The sequence below is a fragment of the Nicotiana tabacum genome, chromosome 11 (genome assembly GCF_000715075.1).
Source record: "Nicotiana tabacum cultivar K326 chromosome 11, ASM71507v2, whole genome shotgun sequence".
In the NCBI taxonomy this organism is placed as follows: domain Eukaryota; kingdom Viridiplantae; phylum Streptophyta; class Magnoliopsida; order Solanales; family Solanaceae; genus Nicotiana; species Nicotiana tabacum.
In genome coordinates, this window is record NC_134090.1 from 4493843 (window position 1) to 4515501 (window position 21659).

The 21659-nt window shown below is 39.8% G+C and overlaps 1 protein-coding gene across 2 annotated transcripts; it reads left to right on the forward strand.

Moving 5' to 3' along the window:
* The first annotated feature begins 794 nt into the window (after positions 1 to 794).
* Positions 795 to 6785, forward strand: LOC107781552 (uncharacterized). Of its 2 annotated transcripts, none has more exons than XM_016602271.2 (3): positions 795 to 1293; positions 1420 to 3534; positions 4126 to 6785. In XM_016602271.2, the coding sequence occupies exons 2-3, from the start codon at positions 2997 to 2999 to the stop codon at positions 5562 to 5564; spliced, it is 1977 nt and encodes a 658-aa protein (XP_016457757.1). In that variant the 5' UTR covers positions 795 to 1293; positions 1420 to 2996; the 3' UTR covers positions 5565 to 6785. The 2 variants fall into 2 exon arrangements, with proteins under 2 accessions (XP_016457757.1, XP_016457760.1); XM_016602274.2 differs by having other exon boundaries at positions 795 to 1178.
* Positions 6786 to 21659: the final 14874 nt, after the last annotated feature.

Consider the following 21659-nt stretch of genomic DNA (forward strand, 5'->3'; position numbering starts at 1 on the left):
TGAGCTAAGACAAAACAGAAGCAGCAGTGGCAGTGGCAATGGCAGTGGCAGTGGCAGCACTATAGGAGAAGCATTGGGTGTTCATTTGCTCCAGAACCAACTCATTATCTCTTAATCTTTTATTAAGAGAACCACTCCAATAAGCTCTCGCGGTCATCAATTGTGTTGGAACACATAGCAAATATGTTTTTGCTTTGGTACATCCTGGATGATGAAATTCGAACGTTCAGCAATGCAGACGAAACACTGTTTGATGTTGTCTATTTCCTATACACGGTACACATATTGCTACAAAAAATATCCAACATGTACTATTAGCTAATAAACTATATTAGTGATAGTAAAAATAATAATATTATAATGTGATTTTGTTCCAAGGCTAATGTACAAATACATTGACTATTTTAACACTTGGTTTCTTTATCGGTTCTTTGGTTTTTCAGTTTAACCGAAAACCGAACTATAAAAACCGACCACCGAACCGAACTCTGAAATTTTTAAAATAATAAACCGCAAACCGACCGAATAAACCGAAAAACCGAAACCGAATAAACCAAAATTTTTGGTTCGGCCGGTTTTTTCGGTTCGGTCGGTATTATGCCCACCCCTAATGAAAATATCCCTTTTCCGCTGACGTTTGGCTAGGCCTGATCAGAACGATCGACGACAGAGATTAAACCTCAGCCTAGGTATAAATTTGGTTAGTATAACGGTATAGTAAATTTGGTGGATAACGGAAATTAAATATAGAACACATGTCAAATTAGAGAGTTATATTTGGCCCTTTTCTTTTTCTGCGCCTCTCCTTTCACTCTCATTCTCTTAAAACGCTAGCCAGCCGCCTTTGCCCGCCTTTAGATTCAGGACTCTCTGGTCAGAATCTTAAGCTGTTTTTCCTTTCTCCGGCAGCATTTTCATTACTAGCATCCAGCGTCTGCAAAATTACTTAAGAGAAACCTTAGCAAGCATTTCCAATCCCATAAAAGACGAATCTTTTCAATCAAATCAATAGGAGAAGAAGAAAAGTCGTAGCGCAAATAGAGAAGCTTCAAAGATGACAAAAAAGGCTAATATTTTCAATATGGAAACTCCAAAGATGACAATAATGGAAAATCTTCTCAGATGCCAACTGCAGCAGCAGAAGAAGAAATCACTACTTCCCAATCGAATTCGCTAAGGTATCTGTTTCTCTCTTTCAGTGTGCGCACACGCGTTTATTTATTTATTTTTTAATTAATTTCAAGGAAGAGAATTGTGAAGCCGTCAAAGCAGATGGATATTGTTGATCATCAGGTTAGTTCTGATTTCACTCTCGAGTTTTGAATTCTAAGCTAGTTTCTGTACCTTTCTTTCTTTAATATTTGTTCTTGTTGTGTGTATGTAAGCTACTAATTAAAGCACTTGCCTTGTCCTATCTAGGCCACTGGAATTCAATTCCAAGACAAATAATTATGGAAATCCTCATCATGTTACCCGTGCGGTCTCTTCTTCAGCTCAAATGTGTTTCGAACTCTTGGCAGGCATTAATCTCTGATCCTTACTTTAAGATGAAGCATCTCAATCATGCCAAGAATAACCACAAACTTCTTGTTTGCCAGTCATCGCTTGATAGGGTTGATATGGAATGTACCATCAAGTTTAGCTTCTATTCTTCTCCTTTATCGGATGTACAAGAACTCAATTGTCTTTCAAAGTATGTACAAGAACTCGATTGCCCTTCAACCTACAAACCAGTTGAGTGCCACTTATTTTGTTTTTTTCAATGGGTTGGCTCTTCTCGGATTTGTTAGTATATTTAATCAACAACTTTTTTTGTGAACCCCTCCACAAGAGAGTCGACACTTCTTTCCCATTCAGAATTTACACGACTGCGTACTATGTTCGGATTGGGATATGACGCAATGAGTGATGGGTACAAGATCCTTAATTTGGACGTGCATGGAGGTGGACAACCATCTGTTGAAATTCTCTCACTAAAAAGTGGTTCTTGGAGAAAAATTTGTTACTATCCAACTGCCATTTGCCCTAGGTGGGGACAGAAAAATGTGATATATCCTTGCCAAAATTGCGGTCTGTATGTGGATATTATGGTATTTGTTCATGGAGCATTTCATTGGCTTGGTAAGACAATATCAAGAACTTATCATGTGGTTTTATTTACTGCTTCAAATGAGGTATACGGAGAGATATTGTTATGAATCAAAATGACCAAAAGACTAAGGCTGTGGGCACATTTGGAAACTTAGCAAATTACATTTGGGATCCCGGTTAGATGGAGCATATACCTATATATACAATTGGAAATATTCTATTAGGGAAAGCTATGAACTTGGTTTATTTTATTTTACTTAGTTTCTTAGAGGATAGATGTGGAACCTCCCTCCCTTCTCCCTTTTTCATTTCTTCTTCCTATGGAAGATTTGGTTACTTGTTTTAAGCATTTGTAATTATTTGAAGATGAACTCTTATATTTGTGTATGTGGTTCCCATAATCCATTTCAATATAATATGGGTTCACTACATTGGTGCTCTCGTTGCTCGTACTCCTTGCCTTTGGACTCTCATGCCATGATCTATACTTCCATCAATACCATACGGGATTTAGTGAAGGAGATGCAAGAGAACAACACTCATATGATCTCTTCTATTTGCCGTATGCAGTCAGTGCTGCACGAAATGCAATTAGACTCCACGGAATTCGTTGATGCTCCAGAAATTTCAGATGCTACAGCTATCACCTTTGCACTAGACTAAGTTGATACAAACACCAAGGTGGCCAATATCGTGAAATCACATCTCGATTCACAACTTCCTGTTTTTGCTGTCGGAGATACAATACCCAAAACAATAGTTCTCGACGGTGTGTTCTATGCTTATATTTCCGTATCGCAGCTTCAATCTTCACCTCTATCATTCTCAGTTAAGCGATCGAGTCTTCCACTTAAAGCCTGCGGACAGGAGCTTGACATGGAGTTTGGATGCAAGGTGTTTGACATATGCCGAAGAGGGATATATTTGCACATTTTTATGGTAATAATAGAGCTATTAGTTCGCTTCCATATGATTTTGGCTTTCACGACTGCAAGTGGGTAGATACTGGGCAAGTAAGGGCTTCATATGATGCAAAAATAGATGAGATCACTCTGAAAGATACAATGGATAGTGCTGCGATAGACTGTACCAGCGACAATCGTTCTGATTTGATTGTCGAAAACTCACTCTTGTTGGACAATTCTAAGGCACCTTCTGAGGTGTTACAAAATCCCATGGCAGATTCATTACCGGGATATTCTGCAATTCTTGGACACCAGCTGTTCGATACAATGTCCAATAGACACTGCTACTCCAAGTCTTGCGAAGTTGTTTGTGCTGCGCTTAGCATTGATTACTCTGACCGATATGGTGATTTTTCATTCCAGCTTAAGAAACTCACTATCTATTATAGCGACATTCGGGGTGTTGCGGAGGTACAAGATGAACTAAAAGAAATTGTTCACTATCTACATGACCCCAAGCGTTGCACTCGTCTTAATGGTCTGTTTGCAAATACAGTATTGTTTACTTGTTTCCTTGAAACTGGTAACACCATATTGGCTAGAAAAATAAACTTGGGTTTTATTTGGCAAACACATGTTTGGCCATAGATTTTGCCTAGATTTTGGCCAAATCCCAAGTCCCAAATCCTAAATCCCAAAACTAGCTGGGCCAAAATATCACTATTATATTTTTTAAAAATTGCCCCAAACTTTTATATTTTATAAAAGAGCCCACCATTTATTATTTTGTAATGATGTTGCTTCATCTTCTTGGTCATCTGATAGTGTATCATGTAGTTTATTATAAAAATGATAATTTTGTATCAAATTTATTTATGTTCACGACTATGGTTTGCGATAATATAATAAATGTTATTAATAATGGTATTGTTGGGTATTTGTGATAGTTTTTAGAACTTGTGGGTATAAGTCATGTTTCATATTTTTTTCAAACCAAACTTCACCCAAAACATATGTCCAAACACATTTTCATCTTCAAACCAAACTTCACCCAAATCAGATTTTTCAGAATAAATATGGGAATCTATGGCCAAACACTAACTTAATTTTCCATTTGATCTCGGTTCAGATGATGGACTCTCACATAACATCACCAAAATGTTCGATAATAGTTTTCAATCGGATCTCCCATTAATTGGATGCCCGACGAGTGAAAGTAAATTGATTGGTTGGTTCTACCTTGTAAAGAGGTTGGCAGCTGGTGAGTGGGTCACAGTTGGAGTTCCTGCTTGTGGACTCTTTCATATTGCTTACTCCAATGCCTCAGATATGTTGACGGTAGACCTCCTATCTACTTACAGTCAAATGCGTCAAGAGGATATGCCCATGGTGCGAAGGTTGGTTGCGACACACTTGGGGAAGTTTGTTGCTAATGTTGCACCTACTTACCTCAAGATTGACATCACATCAATGTTTGATTATCTTACACATGGTACTAAGATTCTTGTACGTGTAGTAGCCCTCGACATTCTATATACCAGGCTGCTATTAGCCTTTGGAGTAAAACCTTATTCTGGAATTTATGAGAAGACTTCAGGCTCACTGAAAGACCAATTGGAAGCTATCACACCAGCACTTGAAAAAGTTTCAAATGCTCTGGGTTCCATTAAAAATTATGATTTCTTGGAGTATTTAAAGAAGTTCCTGGACTGGAGTGTGCAAAGTGAAGCTGTTAGCAATACTGGTAGCTTGATTGGTTGTAGTGTAAATGACCTCGTACTAGCTTTATCAACATATCACATTCAAGTCGGCAATGGCAAGCGACAAAAGAGGGGAGAGCCTTCTGTGGAGATTAGCGAAGAAGACTGTGTCGACAAGGTTAATGTGATTTTTGAGAATGGACAGCAATATACAGGTGCTCTTTTGGTTGGCGTTGATGGTGTATGGTCTGAGGTGTCCGAAATGCATGCACGGATATGCTACAAAGATGGAAGTCCTTTCCAAACTGATTTACACAGGGAACCTGGTACCTGTATTACAGATAACAGAGGCTTGAATGACACTGAATTCACAGACACTGGAGAAAGACTCGAGTATAGTAAGTTATCTCTAGCTTTGTTTGTTAGCATTATGATTGATATACATATGCATGTTAAAAGTAGTTGGCTGGACAACGAGAGAGGTGTATTCGATGATATAATTGGTAGGAACTCGCTCGCCGCGCTTAGAAAAAATTCCACTCAAGTTCTGGCTGTTAAATTTGATCTCTTCAAGAATTGGCAATTGCTGGCCAAATCTCAGATTTCTCATTCTATTAGGCCAGAGTGTCACATTGAGATATTTTCCTTTGTGGAAAAGGTCCATTTGGAACCTCGTGCTACTTGGATACATACAAAGGTTCTATCTGTTGTTGGGCTTCGACAAGATGAAGTCGATGCCGTGGTGTCTATCATGAAGGTTGAAAAACCTCCTTCAGTGTTATATGCTGATTTTGGTGGATCAGACGCGCAGAATAAGGAGATTAAAGAAGTCTTTGAGTGTCCTTTGCCTCACCCCCAAGCTTTCTGAAGACATTGGTATCCAGCCTCTTACATGGATCGTTCTCTCTAGAGAGCCTGAAGTTGGCAAAATAATATTTACAAAGACAGTTGCTCAACCTTACAAATTAGTCCAGCTTCATGCCACAAAAGCTGCTAAGAATACTAATGTGGTTTGTCCATTGTTGCCAATTTGAAGCTATTGGCATCAGGTGCTAGAAATCCTATCCTTGCATATGTGAAAATACTGATATAATTAAGATAAGTGAAGAGGAGAATTACTTTTTGGCACAAGGAGAAGATTCACATTATAACGTTGTTGTTCCTAAGTTGTGCCGTCCAAATCTGATGTTACTTCTTGTCATAAAAGGCCGTAAAGTTTGTTTTCATTATATCAAGGAATTATGTGGACGAGTTAAGGTTTTAAAGCTGGATTCTGTGGACATCTTCAGTGTTGGAGATGTTTTTGTAGCTAGAAGATTGTTACAACTAGTATATGATATCTCTCTGCACCAGGATGACAACAAACTAAGAGAGGCCCTCAAGTTTAACTTTTCGTTTGATGTGCTCAAGAAATTTCATCATGTACTTTGTTAATTCAAATGTCGTTTCTTGACTAAATTTCCATTGGATGTACCAGTAAAGATTCTGGAAGATTTTAGCAGCATTGAGGAGGCAAATCAACTTATCATTGGCACATTTGATGTTACGCACAAACCAAGTGAAAAGAGAGTTCACAATGCTAATGTCGCTTTGGATTCCTTGTTGAATGTTATCATTGTCAGGCGGATATTTCTATATTTCCTCCGTTGGATTGACCAGGAAGACAATGATGATATTTCTCTTGTTGCAACAACTCTCGACAAATGTTTCAGTCTTGACAAATTCAGTTGTACTGTTTTGCAGCTTGGCACTACTGAGATACTCACATTGATCCACTCGAACCTTGAGGACAAGGTTCTTTTTGAGGGTGGAGGAATTGTTATGAATCAAAATGACCAAAAGACTAAGGCTGAGGGCACATTTGGGAACTTAGCAAATTACATTTGGGACCCAGGTTAGATGGAGCATATACCTATATATACAATAGGAAACATTCTATTAGGGAAAGCTATGAACTTGGTTTATTTTATTTTACTTAGTTTCTTAGAGGATAGATCTGGAACCTCCCTCCCTTCTCCCTTTTTCATTTCTTCTTCCTATGGAAGATTTGGTTACTTGTTTTAAGCATTTGTAATTATTTGAAGATGAACTCTTATATTTGTGTATGTGGTTCCCATAATCCATTTCAATATAATATAGGTTCACTACAGATACCTTTGCTAGAGCAAATGCACATAACTAATGAAGATGTGTTGTCTAATTATGGACTTTCATTAGTGAAAGGATTGGTTTGCGTTTATTCACTCATAAACATCAAGGATGGGGCACTTTTAAGTTATGGATAACTATGGTGTCAAAGAATCTTGGACTGTATTGTTTACCATACGACTCAACAATATTGTATATGCCAAATTGAAATATAGATTTGCGAATGGTGAAGTGCTACTATATTTATTTGAGACTTTAGCAAATATACCTTGGAGCGACCGTATGATTACATTTGCATATACTGCACTTAGGACATCCACAGGTCCATTTGGATTCTGGCCTCGATGATTTAGAGTTCATGATGGAATTGCTTATACAGAAAGTTTGATCTCTCCGAAATCAATTATTTAATATTTGCTTATCTATGCAAGAAACTTTTTTATTTCTTCTTTTTGTTTTTTCCGGAAATCATGTAAGGACCTAAAGTATTGTCCATCGCTTGCAAACTTTTGGTTCCGAAATGTATTCATTTAAGTTATCAGCTTATTTTATGTTCTCACTGAACCGACAACCATTTCTTGTACAAGGAAATAAGTGACTGAAACCACCTTTCCTTTTACCTATTATGCTTGTTTTTAAAAAAAATTGTTTATTAACTTCACATTTTTATTGCTCGTCTAATCTATATATTAACGATATACTTGAGCCAAAACATGGGACAAAGAAAATAGTTCCGCGAGAATGATTGGAACATAGGGATGTAACCAAATTTTAATTGATTAAATTTCGTTAATTTGGTCTTGAGCCGAGGCTTTATGGGAAACAGTCTCTCTGCATTCATAAGGTATAAAATCTTTGTCCATACTACCCTTCCCATACGCCACTTGTGGTACCGCACTGAGTATGTTGTTGTTAAGATAAGAAAATGAAGGAGATTGATCAATAAATACCAATATTTTGAATGCGAGAATAGACGTGATAGCTAGTGCAACATACATACCTCCTCTAGTAAAAGTGTTTGAAGATGGTATGAGATTCTTGAATATGTGAAGAAGCTAAATTCATTTATAGTTGAAATGGTGCATATTTACATGGGATCATGAAAGCATAGTCCATTAATTTGCTTGACACCCAGGTTCCATTTTCTTGTCATTTTTCTCTATTGATGAAAAAAGATATTTTTTTTAAATTTTAAAATGACTCTTATCATACCAAATTTTTTAAAAATGACTCTTATCATACCAAACACACGTAATCAGATAATCTTATCGGCTAGTTAGTAACTTAACCCAACTTTGTTTGAACCAAAGCATAGTCAAGTTCTAATATGTCTATCACCCATGAACCACACATTAACCCCTACAAGGTTAGTCTGGGGGAAGTATCTACCATGTAATATGTTGGATTAACATACGTGCATTAATTTTTGCGCAAGTCCTATATATATATATAAATTAAAAAATTTATTAAATATCCATAAATATTAATCCGGGATTGCTAAATAACTTTAAACTTCATATTTTATGTCCGCCCTACTTCGTCAGTTTAAACTTTAAAAGTCAGTCAATTTAAGGTGGCCACTATTATCTTTCTCCACAAGACAAAAAAGAGGCAGGAAAATCACAAGAAAGTAGGACTTGAGTGCCAAGTAAATTATTGGACTAAGCTATCAAACTTTTTGGTTCCACCATTAATCCCAACTATAAATTAATTCAACTTCTTCACTTATTCAAGACACACTAGCTATTCTTCAAACTCTTTTACTAATTTTCATTGTGTGAATTGCCATGAATCTACAGCAAACAGCAAACATTCTTTCTAGAATTCCAATTTTAGGGTGTTTTATGAACACCCTTTTCCAATTTCTTTGTCATGAGAGCTTTATAAATGAAAATCACGACACTGAGACACAATTAACTGACAGGGAAATCAATGAGGATACAGCAAATGCTAGCAATATAGCAGCTCAGAAGCATTTTCAGCAAGTTCAACATATCAAAGGGTGTTAGGGAGCACTTTACCATCAACGTAAGACTCTTCTCGGCGTAAATTCGAATTTAGTTGGGATGTAATCCAGCAATCCGGGTACCGAACTTCGGGTGAAAAACAAAAAAAGAAGGGGGCTTGAGATTATTAACTACCAGGCTATTTTAATGCATACGCATATTAAGTGTACAATCATAAAATAAAAATAGTTTCTCTCTCTTCTTTTTTCTATTATTCTCTTAGGTTTTTAACCGCTACGTTCTTCTTGAGCTGATCGTCTTTCGGAAACAACATCTATCCTCCCTCGAGATAGGAGTAAGGTTGCGTACTCAGTACCCTCCTAGACCCCATTTATAGGATTTACTAGGTACGAGGAAGTCATAACCAGTGCAAGACTTATGACTATTAGTATATTGTTTTGAAGCAAAAGTTTGTTAAACGTGCTTATGAATTGATCAATCTACTTCTCATTATCCTTTCTTGACTTCTCTATTAGTTCTTTAAATTAATTTTCGTTTGCTCAATTTTCAAATTAACATAAGAAAGAACTTCAAGGTGATCAAATAATATGCAATAGTTTACTTGGCAATATTTGAAAACTGGTACAGAAAATAATGTAGAAATAGAGTTGTGGAATATGTCACTTCCTAATGTTTACGTCAACCCAATGGTACCATGTGATTTTACGCACTGTTATTACATCAGAGTAATATAATTTTTACCTAAACGTCAAGTGCGAATACGTTTTTTCTTGAAGACCGTTTGCAGTATTTATGATGGTGTAAATAGTTGGAGGATCAAACTCAACATTAACCTCCTCGGCTTTGTTTTTCTTCGGGCCTCGACCGAAGAGAAAACCTGTGTTTCCAAAGGAGGTGGTGTAAGAAGCCATGGTGGAAAAGGGTTAAAGAAAAGTTCTTGCTGAGAAAAGTTGAAGGTTATGAAGATGTTCCAAGCAAATGCACAGAAGGAGAAAGATTTATGAAAGTAGCGAAAGTTAAGAATTAAAAATGATGAGTAGCAGAGAAGTTATAGAAGGCAAAAATCATGGTCATGCTTACCTCGAAAACCGGAGAAAATATTTGCTGAATCACGGAGAAACACGTGTTTGAGATATTAAATGCGAGAAGACGTGCTTCCTTTCAAGTGTGAGAAAATGTTCAAGAACTTTCTCACCAAGAAAGGGATCTTCATCTACTTCTCGGTAACACTAAGTTGTGTCACCGGAAAGTAGGTGAACTATCTGTATGTGGTAAATTGGTTGATAACAGCTGGTCGAATGGTAAAATGACACGTGGAACCACTACTAGAAATCCGGTAAAAACTAACCAAAAAAACTGACCAACGTTGGTCGGTAATGGCCAAAAACCAACCAAAACGCGACCATTTACGTGTGGACGGTATTTTTGTGGTCGGAAAGGCATACTGACCAAAGTTGGTCGAAAATTACCGACCAACTTTGGTCGGTCAATTAAATTCAAAAAAAAAATATTGCAAAAAAAAGCCGACCAAAGTTGGTCGGTATTTTAATTGTGTAATAAAAAGATTCACCATCTAGGAATCGAACCGGGGTCTATACTATGGCAGGATACTATTCTACCACTAGACCATTGGTACATTTTGTTTTAAGACTGTCTTTTATTTGATTTATACTCTTTAATTATATTTTCGCACGAAAATAACCGACCAAAGTTGGTCGGTTTTATTAAAAAATAAAATTACCGACCAAAGTTGGTTTTTTTAAATGACCGGCCGAATTAACCGACCAATTTTTGTCGGTTTTTTAATATTAATTTTTATTTATTTTAATTGAAAAACCGACCAAAGTTGGTCGGTTTCTTGAAATATAAATTTCGCGGGACTCAAAAATAGTTTTTCGCATTTTTGCGCCAAAGAAACCGACCAAAGTTGGTGTGTTTCGTAAAAAAAAAATTAAATTTTTTTTTTTTGAAAAACCGACCAACTTTGGTCGGTTTCGGTCGACCTTGGTCGATTTTTGCCGAATTTCTAGTAGTGAACCAATATAGGCATAAGATGAGTCGGGAAACAACTAATACCAGATGTAACGTACGTGACCGATACTAGACGGATTCTGAAGGGAACATAGTCAGTGGTAGAAGTTCAAAGGCTCGACATTGGATAACATTTATTTAGCAGTCATTATAAGGAATCTTTGCTAGCATTCAATAAGTAATTGTTACGCAGAATATTTGCATTCAAAGCATGCCGTTATATACTCATCAATGATACTTTTATTCTCATTTAAGAGGAGCTTGATCATAGGATCTTGTCTCCTTAGGTGCAACTATAAATAGCAGAGTTAACTACCATTGTAGAGACAGGAAAATTTCAGCGCACAAAATCTATATTTTACTATTTTGCTTTCAATCTAACATTTTTATCATCGCTTCATCATTACTTTCACTTCTGCTATATGGAAAGGCCGAATTCAGAACCGGGCTTGTTATCTTATTTAATTTCAGTCGCTAAATCTTATTCTTTTTTGTCATGTTTCTTTATCATTTTTAAATCAGATCAATTCACTTGTCTATAAACCACGTTACTGTTTATCCGGAAAGTCAGATATAGTTAAATTTATAAGTAGTTCTAAGGATATGTGATATAACTTGACATAAATCGTACATAGAAGTGAAAATATTTAGATTCTTGGCTATAAAAACGGGATATAAATTATTGAACAAGAAGAGTGAGTATGCTGAGTAAAACTAGCTCAAGAGATTTATTCTTCAATAAGAGAAGTAGTCTTTCCTTACAATGTGTCAACCTGCCCTGTGCTTACAAGGTTTTCCCACTTTATAGTAGATGGATCTTACTTTATTTATAATAAAAAATATATAGTAGAGAACCCATGATGAATTATCTCCTCCTCGATTCCCGCTAAGATTCTCTCCCCTAGTGTGGCTGCAACGGCTCTTGTCTGCGAGCTCGATACTGGCTCGAGCTCGGTATTGGGTCGAGACCTCGGCCTTGGTTTGAGTTCTACATTAGGGGTGAGTGTCAGTCGGTCTGTGCATCTCCGACAACCTTCATGTTTCCTTGCGGTTCGATTTGGTCATGGGCTCGATAACGATACCGAGCTGATTCCTCAATCTGTCTTAGAGCTCGAAGCTTGTTTGTACTATCTTCGAAACTCGTCTTGAAGTCTCACTTCGATCGCTTACCATTCTAACTCAATCAAACGTACAAAAGCCAAAATCTATTTTGACTGTATACAGATAGTCCCCTCGTTTCTCAGGAAGAATGTGGTGAGAAGCGATATGATTTTCAACGGCTCAATCGGATTATAAGCTGACGTTTTCACTGGGCTCGATCATGACGTACGTGATAGCTGTCCCGTCGATTTAGTCTTTCAAGGTACTTAATGCACGTCAGACGGTGGTCGACCACCGCTGATACTGAACCGCCACGGTATAAACCTATAAATACAGCTTCAATATCCCAAATTATCTTACTCTTTCTGCCTCTATTTCGCCGCTTGTAGAGCCACCTTCATCACCGTTTGGGACCATCAACCTTTCATCTTCCTTTGATTTTCTTTCTCTTATATCAATGGAAAAAACATCAAAAATCATAACTCAGAAGGAGAAAGCTTCCTCTTCATGGCCGTCCGACGACAAGGCGTCGGTGGAGCCGCCTCCCCACGAGTATGTTCCTGGCCCGTATACTCTAAAGATTGATTTTAAGGTTGAAAATCCTTCGTCGGTTCCGGGTCGATGTGAGCATGTGTCGATGTACATGTGCTCGATAACAGAGGGCCATCTCGAGGTTGTGAGGAAAGACTGCAACTGGGGTCCCGAGGTTGTGTTGCAAATTCCCTCTCCCAAAGAGAGCGCCATCACTCATGTGGAGGGGTTTTAAAGTGTTTACACTTACCCCTTCACGTTGGGTCCCGTCGACCTAGTGATCATTGATTTTTGCAAAAGATATCAGGTCACCCTCATTCAAATTCATCCTTCCCTATAGCGCATAGTATCCTTACTTCGCTTCTTCTCCAACAAGGCCCGGGGGGCTGGATTTTACCCTAAATCATCTCATATGATTGTATCGGCCTCAAATCTTTCGAGGACTAACCGGGCTACATCTTCGGGCATCGAAAGATTTAATGTCGAGCATCGACGAAGATAATTATCGGGGTTGGATGGGCTATTATATTCGGGTGAGGAATCGTGTCCTTATCCCGGAAGAGAAGATGTCGTTCCCCGAGGAATGAAATTTCGACCGTAAGTGATTTTCATAAGGCATTGCTTTTCGTATCTTTCTCTGATTCTATCTGATAACTCCCTCCGATATACAACTGCCCCTTGGATGCCACAAGCGAAACCCAACCTCGAGGATTGGGTTCGGAAGTTAGCCTCAACTTTCTCTTATGCCGAATGCGTTTTGCAGGTCACTTCTCATGTTTTTCGAAACATGTTTTATGCTTCATTCGTTACTGACTTCCTTTCATTCAGGCGTAACCAAGGATGTCGTTTTGAGGCTTTCGAGTGGTGAGGAAGGAACCAAGTCCCCGGCCCCGAAACTGGGGAAAGATAAAAATCGAAGAGTTGTCTCTTGGTCAGAGGACCTCAAGCCTAAAACTTAAAGGGTGAGGAGTAAGGCAATCGCTCTTCTGATGGACTTGGTCCAACGACTGAGAGAAGAAGAAGAAGAATAAGAAGAAGAAGATGCTTTGGCTTTGGTGGTCCGATCCGCGAAAGCTATCGAGGTCGCCAGACCTTCTTAGTCGATGACGGCAACATCGGTCGGAGCCGGTTCCGATACCCCGAGTCTCGATCAGAACGTCCTGAGCGATTCTCTGGGGACCATGATAGTGGGTCATTCACCTTCTCTTCCAACCTTTTCCGAGGAGGCATTAAAGGAAGCTCGAGAATTGAAGACCCCTGATATGGGCGGAGGCTCTAGTGTAGGGGATATTTTTCGGGATTGCTTTACTGGAGTCGGTGATGCCTTTGATATTAGTGATGCTTTTCTTCTCCTAGAAGAGGCCCAACATTTCATTTCTCGGGTAATGATTTTACTGCGCTTGGTTTCTTTGTTCTTTTCTAAACATGACTTGTGTTTTTTTCCCTTATGTGTAGGCCATTAGCAAGTTTCGAGCCGACCTCAGCCAGTGTGAGGTCGAGATTCAGAAGGTCTCGGGGGAGAGAGATACTCTGTGGCTTCTTTGCGGCCAAAAGGACGAGGTTATAAGGGATCTCCAAGCAGATTTGGCTAAGGCTCGTGAAGAAGAGGCCGAACGAGATAATCGGGTGAGCCTTGTTCTATTAGAGTATGGGTTTGATCCAACTATGGAAGCTAACCCTTCATTATCTCAATTGCAGCAAAAGGTTGACAAGATTGGGTTGCTTCGGGAAGAAGTAGATCAAATAAAGGCCGAATGTGATTGGTGGAAGGAGACTATCGACCGCCTGGCTGCAAAAAAAGAAACAATTTTGGCCAAATTATCATCGGCCGATGTTCAGCTTCGAAACGTCAAGCAAAAAGGTTCGGCTCAGGCCAAGAGGATCGAGGAGATTGAAACAAGGCTTGCTGAGGCCAAGGCGGAGATTGAGTCATCGAAAGTCATGGAGGACAAGTCTATTATTGTGTATCGAGCCGATGCCGAGGCTGCTCAAATGGAGGCAAGAGAGGCAGCGGATACTGCCGACACTCAAGCACATTGGGTTGCTGAACTTGCTAAGTGTCGATCTCGGAGAGAGACCCTCGAGGTTTCGATCTTACTGAAGAGATAAAAAGGGCCAAAGAACTCGAAGCTGATACTGAAGCCTTGGCTTCTGATGGCGACGACGACGACGACGATGGTGATGATGGTAGAAAGAGCGGGTTTGATAATGGGAGGGAACCCGGTGGAGAAGAGACCTCTCTCGATGATAACCCAGAAGCTTAGCCCTTAGCTTATATGTTGCATTTATTCATGTAAACAATCTTTGTATATTTATACTAATATCTTTTTCTTTTACTGACTTGCTTCTACTACTTGCCTTGTGAAGATTTTATTCATGCCTTACGAATGTTTTCATAAGGATTTAGGCGATTTCATCGAATTCGACCTTCGTAGCCTTTATGGCCGAGTGAGTGTTTGCTAGAACTCAAAATAAAAGTATCCCACAGGCTTAGTAGTCGAGTGACCATTTCGAACTCTAAGTAAAGTAGCCCGTAGGCGTAATGGTCGAGTGGGTGCTTTCTCGAACTCGAAATAAAAGTGGCACGTAGGCTTAACAGTAGAGTGAATGATTCGAACTCGAACTTAAAGTATCGTAACCCATTGGCTTTTTATGATCGAGTAAGTGATTGCTCGAACTCGAAGTAAGATAGCCTTTAGGATTTAATTATTGAGTAAGTGATTGCCTCAAACTGGACGTATCATAGCCCGTAGGCCTTTTATGATCGAATGAGTGATTGCTCGAACTCGAAGTAAGATAGCCGTTAGGCTTTAATAATTGAGTGAGTAATTGTTTCGAACTCGAATTCAAAATATCTTAGCCTGTAGGCTCTTATGATCGAGTGAGTGAGTGCTCGAACTCGAAGTAAGATAGCCCATAGGATTTAATAATTGAGTGAGTGATTGTTTCGATCTCGAACTCAAAATATCTTAGCTCGTAGGCTTTTATGATCGAGTGAGTGATTGCTAGAACTCGAAGTAATATAGCCCGTAGGCATTAATAATTGAGTGAGTGATTGTTTCGAACTAGAACTTAGAATATCTAAGCCCGTAGGACTTTTATGACCGAGTGAGCGATTGCTCGAACTTGAAGTAAGATAGCCCTTAGGCTTTAATAATTGAGTGAGTGATTGTTTCGAACTCGAACTCAAAATATCTAAGCCCGTAGGCTTTTCATGATCGCTTGTATCAAAAATCCTTTTGATGGTGGTTGGACTTTAAGCATGTTTGAATCATGAAGCAGGAAGATCTTTTCAAAGTGTGAGATATCTGAAAAAAGAAGTTCTCCTTTATAAGTCATTATACATGTTTTGTTTCTTGTGCTAGAGTTCGAGCAAAACTACGTGGGCATGGTTCGTTTTGACCATTTGGCCCTTACACTTTTCTCTATCGAGGCCCTGTTTGACATGAGTTTGATATGAAACAACTTTCTCATGCCGAACTTGATTTATTCAATTGGTAGCCCCCCAGTATTCAAGGTTGATTACGAAGGAGCCTCAGATACTATTGATTTGTCCCCGGGTAGCACATAGTTGTTGTCTCGTTAAAAACCTTGCCGGAAAAACCCATTTGGGATAAAAGCCAAACTTAAGGGGGGAAAAGTATAACGCGTGCTTTGAAACCAGAGGTCTTGGTGTTTTTTGTCGAATTCCTGCAATGAGTTAGTGTCGAATATACGTATATAGACGATAGAGAAGAGAAAATCATACCTTTACAGTAATATCGTTTGAGAAACGATATGTTCCAATTGTTTGGTAATGGTTTTCCATCCATTGCTCCAAGTTTATAAGACCCTTTCCCGACTATATCGAGGAATTGATAGGGTCCTTCCCAATTTGGGTCGAGCTTCCCTTCATTAGGATCTCGAGTGTTGATTGTGACCTTCCTTATGACCAAGTCCACAGTTTTGAAATGGCGGAGGTTGGTTCTTCTATTATAGTACCTTTCGATTCTTTGTTTTTGTGCAGCCATTCGAATCAGTGCCGCTTCTCGTTTTTCATCTAATAATCCGAGGCTAGTATTCATTGCCTCATAGTTCAATTCTTCCGATGTAGGTCAGAACCTTGCGCTTGGTTCCCCGACTTCGATCGAAATTAAAGCTTTGGAGCCATACACTAAGGAAAATGGGGTCCCTCTTGTACTGGATTTAGATGTTGTCTGATATGCCCAAAGGACTTCGGGCAAAATTTCTCTCCACTTTCCTTTAACTTCATTCAATCTTTTCTTTATGTTTTGGATGATAATCTTGTTCGTTGATTTGGCCTGTCCGTTTCCGCTAGGATGATATAGTGTTGGCAGTATCCTTTCTATTTTATGATCTTCGAGAAAGTTTGTCATTTTACCGCCGATAAATTTCTTACCATTGTCACATGTTATTTCTACTGGTATACCAAATCTACACACGATGTGATCCCAGATGAAATCTATAACCTCTTTCTCTCTTACTTTTTCGAACGCCTGCGCTTCAACCCATTTAGAGAAATAGTCAGTCATAAACAAAATAAATTTAGCTTTACCCGGGGTCGATGGTAGAGGGTCGATAATATCCATTCCTCATTTCATGAATGGCCATGGAGAAATGACTGAATGAAGCTGCTCTCCGGGTTGGCGGATCATTGGTGCAAACCTTTGACATTTATCGCATTTTCGAACGAACTCCTTAGTGTCCTTTTCCATGATATCCAGTAGTATCCTGCTCTGATAATTTTGCAAATTAGTGGTTCGGCGTCAGAGTGGTTTCCACATGTGCCTTCATGGACCTCCCGTAAAACATAATCAGTGTCCCCTAGACCCAAGCATACTGCCAGTGGTCCGTCGAACGTCCTTCTGTACAATGTTCCATCTTCAACTAACGTAAATCGAGCAACCTTGGTTCGTAGAACCCTCGATTCTTTAGAGTTCTATGGGAGTTTTCCGTTTTTAAGTATTCAATATACTTATTTCTCCAATCCCAAGTTAAGCTTGTGGAATTTATATCGGTATTCCCTCCATCGATTATAGATCTCGAAAGTTGAACGACAGTCCCCGAGTCAATCTTATCTTCTTCGATCGACGACCCCAGATTTGCGAGTGTGTCGGCCTCACTGTTTTGTTCTCGAGGCACATGTTGTAGGGTCAATTCTTTGAAACGGTGTAGAGTTACCTGTAGTTTGTCAAAATACCTCTGCATCCTATCTTCTCGAACATCGAAAGTTTTGTTCACTTTGTTCACTGCTATCAAAGAGTCACATTTGGCTTCAATGACTTCTGCTCCCAAGCTCTTAGCTAGCTCGATACATGCAATCATGGCCTCGTACTCGGCCTCATTGTTTGTTAATCTAGTAGTTTTGATGGATTTCCTAATAATGCCACATGTAGGAGGTGTTAATACGATGCCAAGCCCGGATCCTTTCGCATTTGAAGCACCATTTGTGTAGAGGGTCCAAACCCCCGATGGCGTACCTGATTTTAACAAGAGTTCCTTTTCAACTTTGAGTGCGAGGGTTGGTGTGAAATCGGCCACGAAGTCTGCGAAAATTTAGGACTTGATGGCTATTCCAGGCAGATATTCAATATCGTACCCACTGAGTTTGACGACCCATTTGGCCAGTCGGCCCGATAGTTTGGGTTTGTGCAAAATGTTTCGAAGTGGGCAAGTTGTTAAAACGCATACGGGGTGACATTGAAAGTATGGTCTTAACTTTCTAGAGGCGTTTATGAATGCAAATGCCAATTTCTCTAAGTGTGGGTATCTAGTCTCTGCCTCTCCTAAGGTCCGACTTACATAATAAACAGGAAACTGTGTACCTTGCTCTTCTCGAACTAGGATACCACTTACCGTGATTTACGATACCACTAAGTACAAGTAAAACTTCTTATCTGTCTTCGGAGTGGGAAGTAATGGTAGGCTCGATAGGTACCGCTTTAGTTGTTCAGGTGCCTGTTGACATTCTGGGGTCCAGGTGAAATCGTTCTTCTTTTTTAGCAGAGAGAAAAATTTATGGCTTCGATGTGACGACCTTGAAATAAATCGGCGTAAGGCAGATATCCGTCCGGTTAGCCTTTGCACTGATTTCACACTATCCACGATGGTAATGTCTTCGATGGCTTTGATTTTGTTGGGGTTGATCTTGATCCCCCGATCCGACACCATGAACCCGAGGAACTTGCCCGATCCAACCCGAAAGCACATTTCTCGGGGTTGAGCTTCATGTTGTATTTCCTTAAAACCTTGAACGTTTCCTTCAAATGAGTCAAATGGTCCTCTGTGCGTAAGGACTTAACTAGCATGTCATCAATGTAAACCTCTATCGATTTGCCTATTTGTTCTTCGAACATTTTATTCACTAGGCGTTGGTACGTAGCCTCCGCGTCTTTTAGTCCGAATGGCATTACATTATAGCAATAGGTTCCATACTTAGTGACAAATGAAGTTTTTTTTGTTCCTCCGGGTTCAAGCTAATTTGATTGTACCCGGAATAGGCATCGAGAAAAGTGAGGATCTCGTTGCTAGCTGTGGCATCGATCAAGCGATCGATGCTAAGCAGTGGAAAAGAATCTTTGGGGTATGCTTTGTTTAGATCTTTATATTCTACACACATTCTAAGTTTGTTCCCTTTTTGGGGGACTACAACCACATTCGCTAACCATTCAGGATATTTTACTTCCCAAATTGACCCTATTTTGAGAAGTTTAGTTACCTCATCTCTTATAAATGTGTGTTTTACCTCGGATTAAGGTCTTCTTTTTTGCTTTACCGGTTTGAACCTAGGGTCCAAGCTCAGCTGGTGTATTGTTATCGACGGTGGGATCCCTGTCATGTCTAAATGGGACCAACAAAAGCAATCTATGTTACCAATAAGAAATTGAATAAGTTTTTCCTGAGTTCGGGGGTCAACCCCGTTCCCAGGTATACATTTCTCTCGGGCAGACGTTCGATTAATATAACCTGTTCTAGTTCTTCGATCGTCGACTTGGTGGCGTCGGAGTCATCAGGGACGATGAGAGCTCGAGGTGTCGGAAACTCTTCCTCGTCTATATTTCATGCTTCACCGATTCGGACGAGACTGTTGTTGTGATTGCTATTTGGATTCTCGCCTATCTTTTGTGCTCGACCTTTCTGAGGCCGATAACGTTGGTATCAGTGTTATCTCATTGACCGCAAATATTTCCTTCGCAGCATGTTGCTCCCCGTATACTGTCTTCACGCCGTCCGACGTAGGGAATTTTATCACTTGGTGTAGAGTCGAAGGCACTGCCCTCATATTATGGATCCATAGTCTTCCGAGTAGGGCATTGTACCTCATATCACCTTCGATTATGTGGAACTTGGTATTTTGGATGGTTCCAGTCACATTTATGGGCCGAATAATTTCCCCTTTAGTTGTTTCAGTGGCCATATTGAAGACGTTTAAGACCCGAGCTGCGGGCATGACTTGATTTTGTAAATCGAGCTTCTCCACTACACAAGATCGGATGATATTCGCAGAGCTACTTGGATCCACTAAAACACGCTTAACTTGAACTTTATTTAATAGTATAGAAATTACCATAGCGTCGTTGTGAGGTTGGGAGATGCCCTCGGCTTCTTCAATTCCGAATGATAAAGTGCCCTCGGGTACATAGCCTCGAGTTCGTTTTTCCCCTGTGGCTGGTATCTTTCCGTATTTGAGCACGAGCCCTTGTGGAGTATCGACACCATCGATGATCATATGAATGATATGCAAAGGTTCCTCTTGTTTATCTTTTTTGCTGGCGTCCCTTTCTTTGAAGTGATTCTTGGCTTGGTCACTGAGGAACTTACGAAGGTGGCCCTCATTAAATAGACGGGCTACCTCTTCTCGTAATTGTCTATAATCCTCGGTCCTGTGGCCATGCGTACCATGATACTTGCACATCGAATTCGGGTTCCTTTGGGAATGGTTCGTTTGCATGAGTCTGGGCCACCTACTATCTTTGATTCTTCCGATCGCCGATACAATGCCTGATGCGTCGATGCTGAAATTGTACTCCAATAGTCGAGGTGCCTCTATAGGATCAGCGTATTTATCAAAGCCACTCTTGCTAATAAGCCCCCGAGAACTTTGTCCTCGATCACTTCTTCGATTGTTCCGAATAGCATTGCGCGTTGAACCCTTGTTCATTCGATCTGCGAGTACGGTTGATATCGGTCTCTGTTCGGCCTTTGCTCTCTGTCGATGTCCCTCTAGTTTTTAATAGCTATCCTATTCTGATGCATGGATCCGGAAGGAGCTCCTAACTGGTCGTCTTCGACCCTAATTTTTGACTGATATCAGTTGTGTACATCCGCCCAAGTTATTGCTGGATACTCGATCAAATTTTGCTTCAGCCGACGTGATGCTATTGAACTTTGCTCGTTCAACCCTTGGGTTAAAGCTTGGACGGCACAGTCGTCTGTGACTGGTGGCAATTCCATGCGTTCCATTTGAAATTGGGACACAAACTCCTTCAGCATTTCATTAACCCTTTGTTTTACTTTGAAGAGGTCTGATTTCCTTGTTGCAGCCTTTATGGCACCAGCATGTGCCTTTATAAATGAATCCGCTAATATGGCAAAAGAATCGGTGGAATTTGGTGGCAAATTATGATACCAAATCATCGCTCCCTTCGAGAGGGTCTCTCCAAATCTTTTCAATAACACGGATTCGATCTCATTGTCTTCCAAATCGTTACCATTGTTGGCACACGTGTAAGAGGTGACGTGTTCGTTGGGATCGGTCGTACAGTTATATTTGGGAATTTCGGGCATACGGAATATTTTGGAGATTAGTTTTGGGGATGCACTCGAGGGAAAAGGCTTTTGAATGAATATTTTCGAATCCAGCCCTTTTATCATTGGTGGATCTCCCGGGATCTTATCGACCCTAGAATTATATGTTTCTACTTTTTTATCGTTGGCTTCAACTCGTTTTGTGAGTTCCTTGAGCAATTTAGTAATTTCGGGAGTAGTCTCTAATTCTTGATCGTTTGACTTCACTATGGCTGGCTCCGTTCTGTTTGTGATTTCTCGAAGCGGATCAGGCTCCGACCTACTTTGTACCTGAGTTTGGCTTTGCAACTGAGCTATCGCTATTTGCTGGGCTTGTAACATCTCGAAGATCATCCGTAAGGTGACTCCGATCTCCTCCACATTATGGGCGTCTCGAG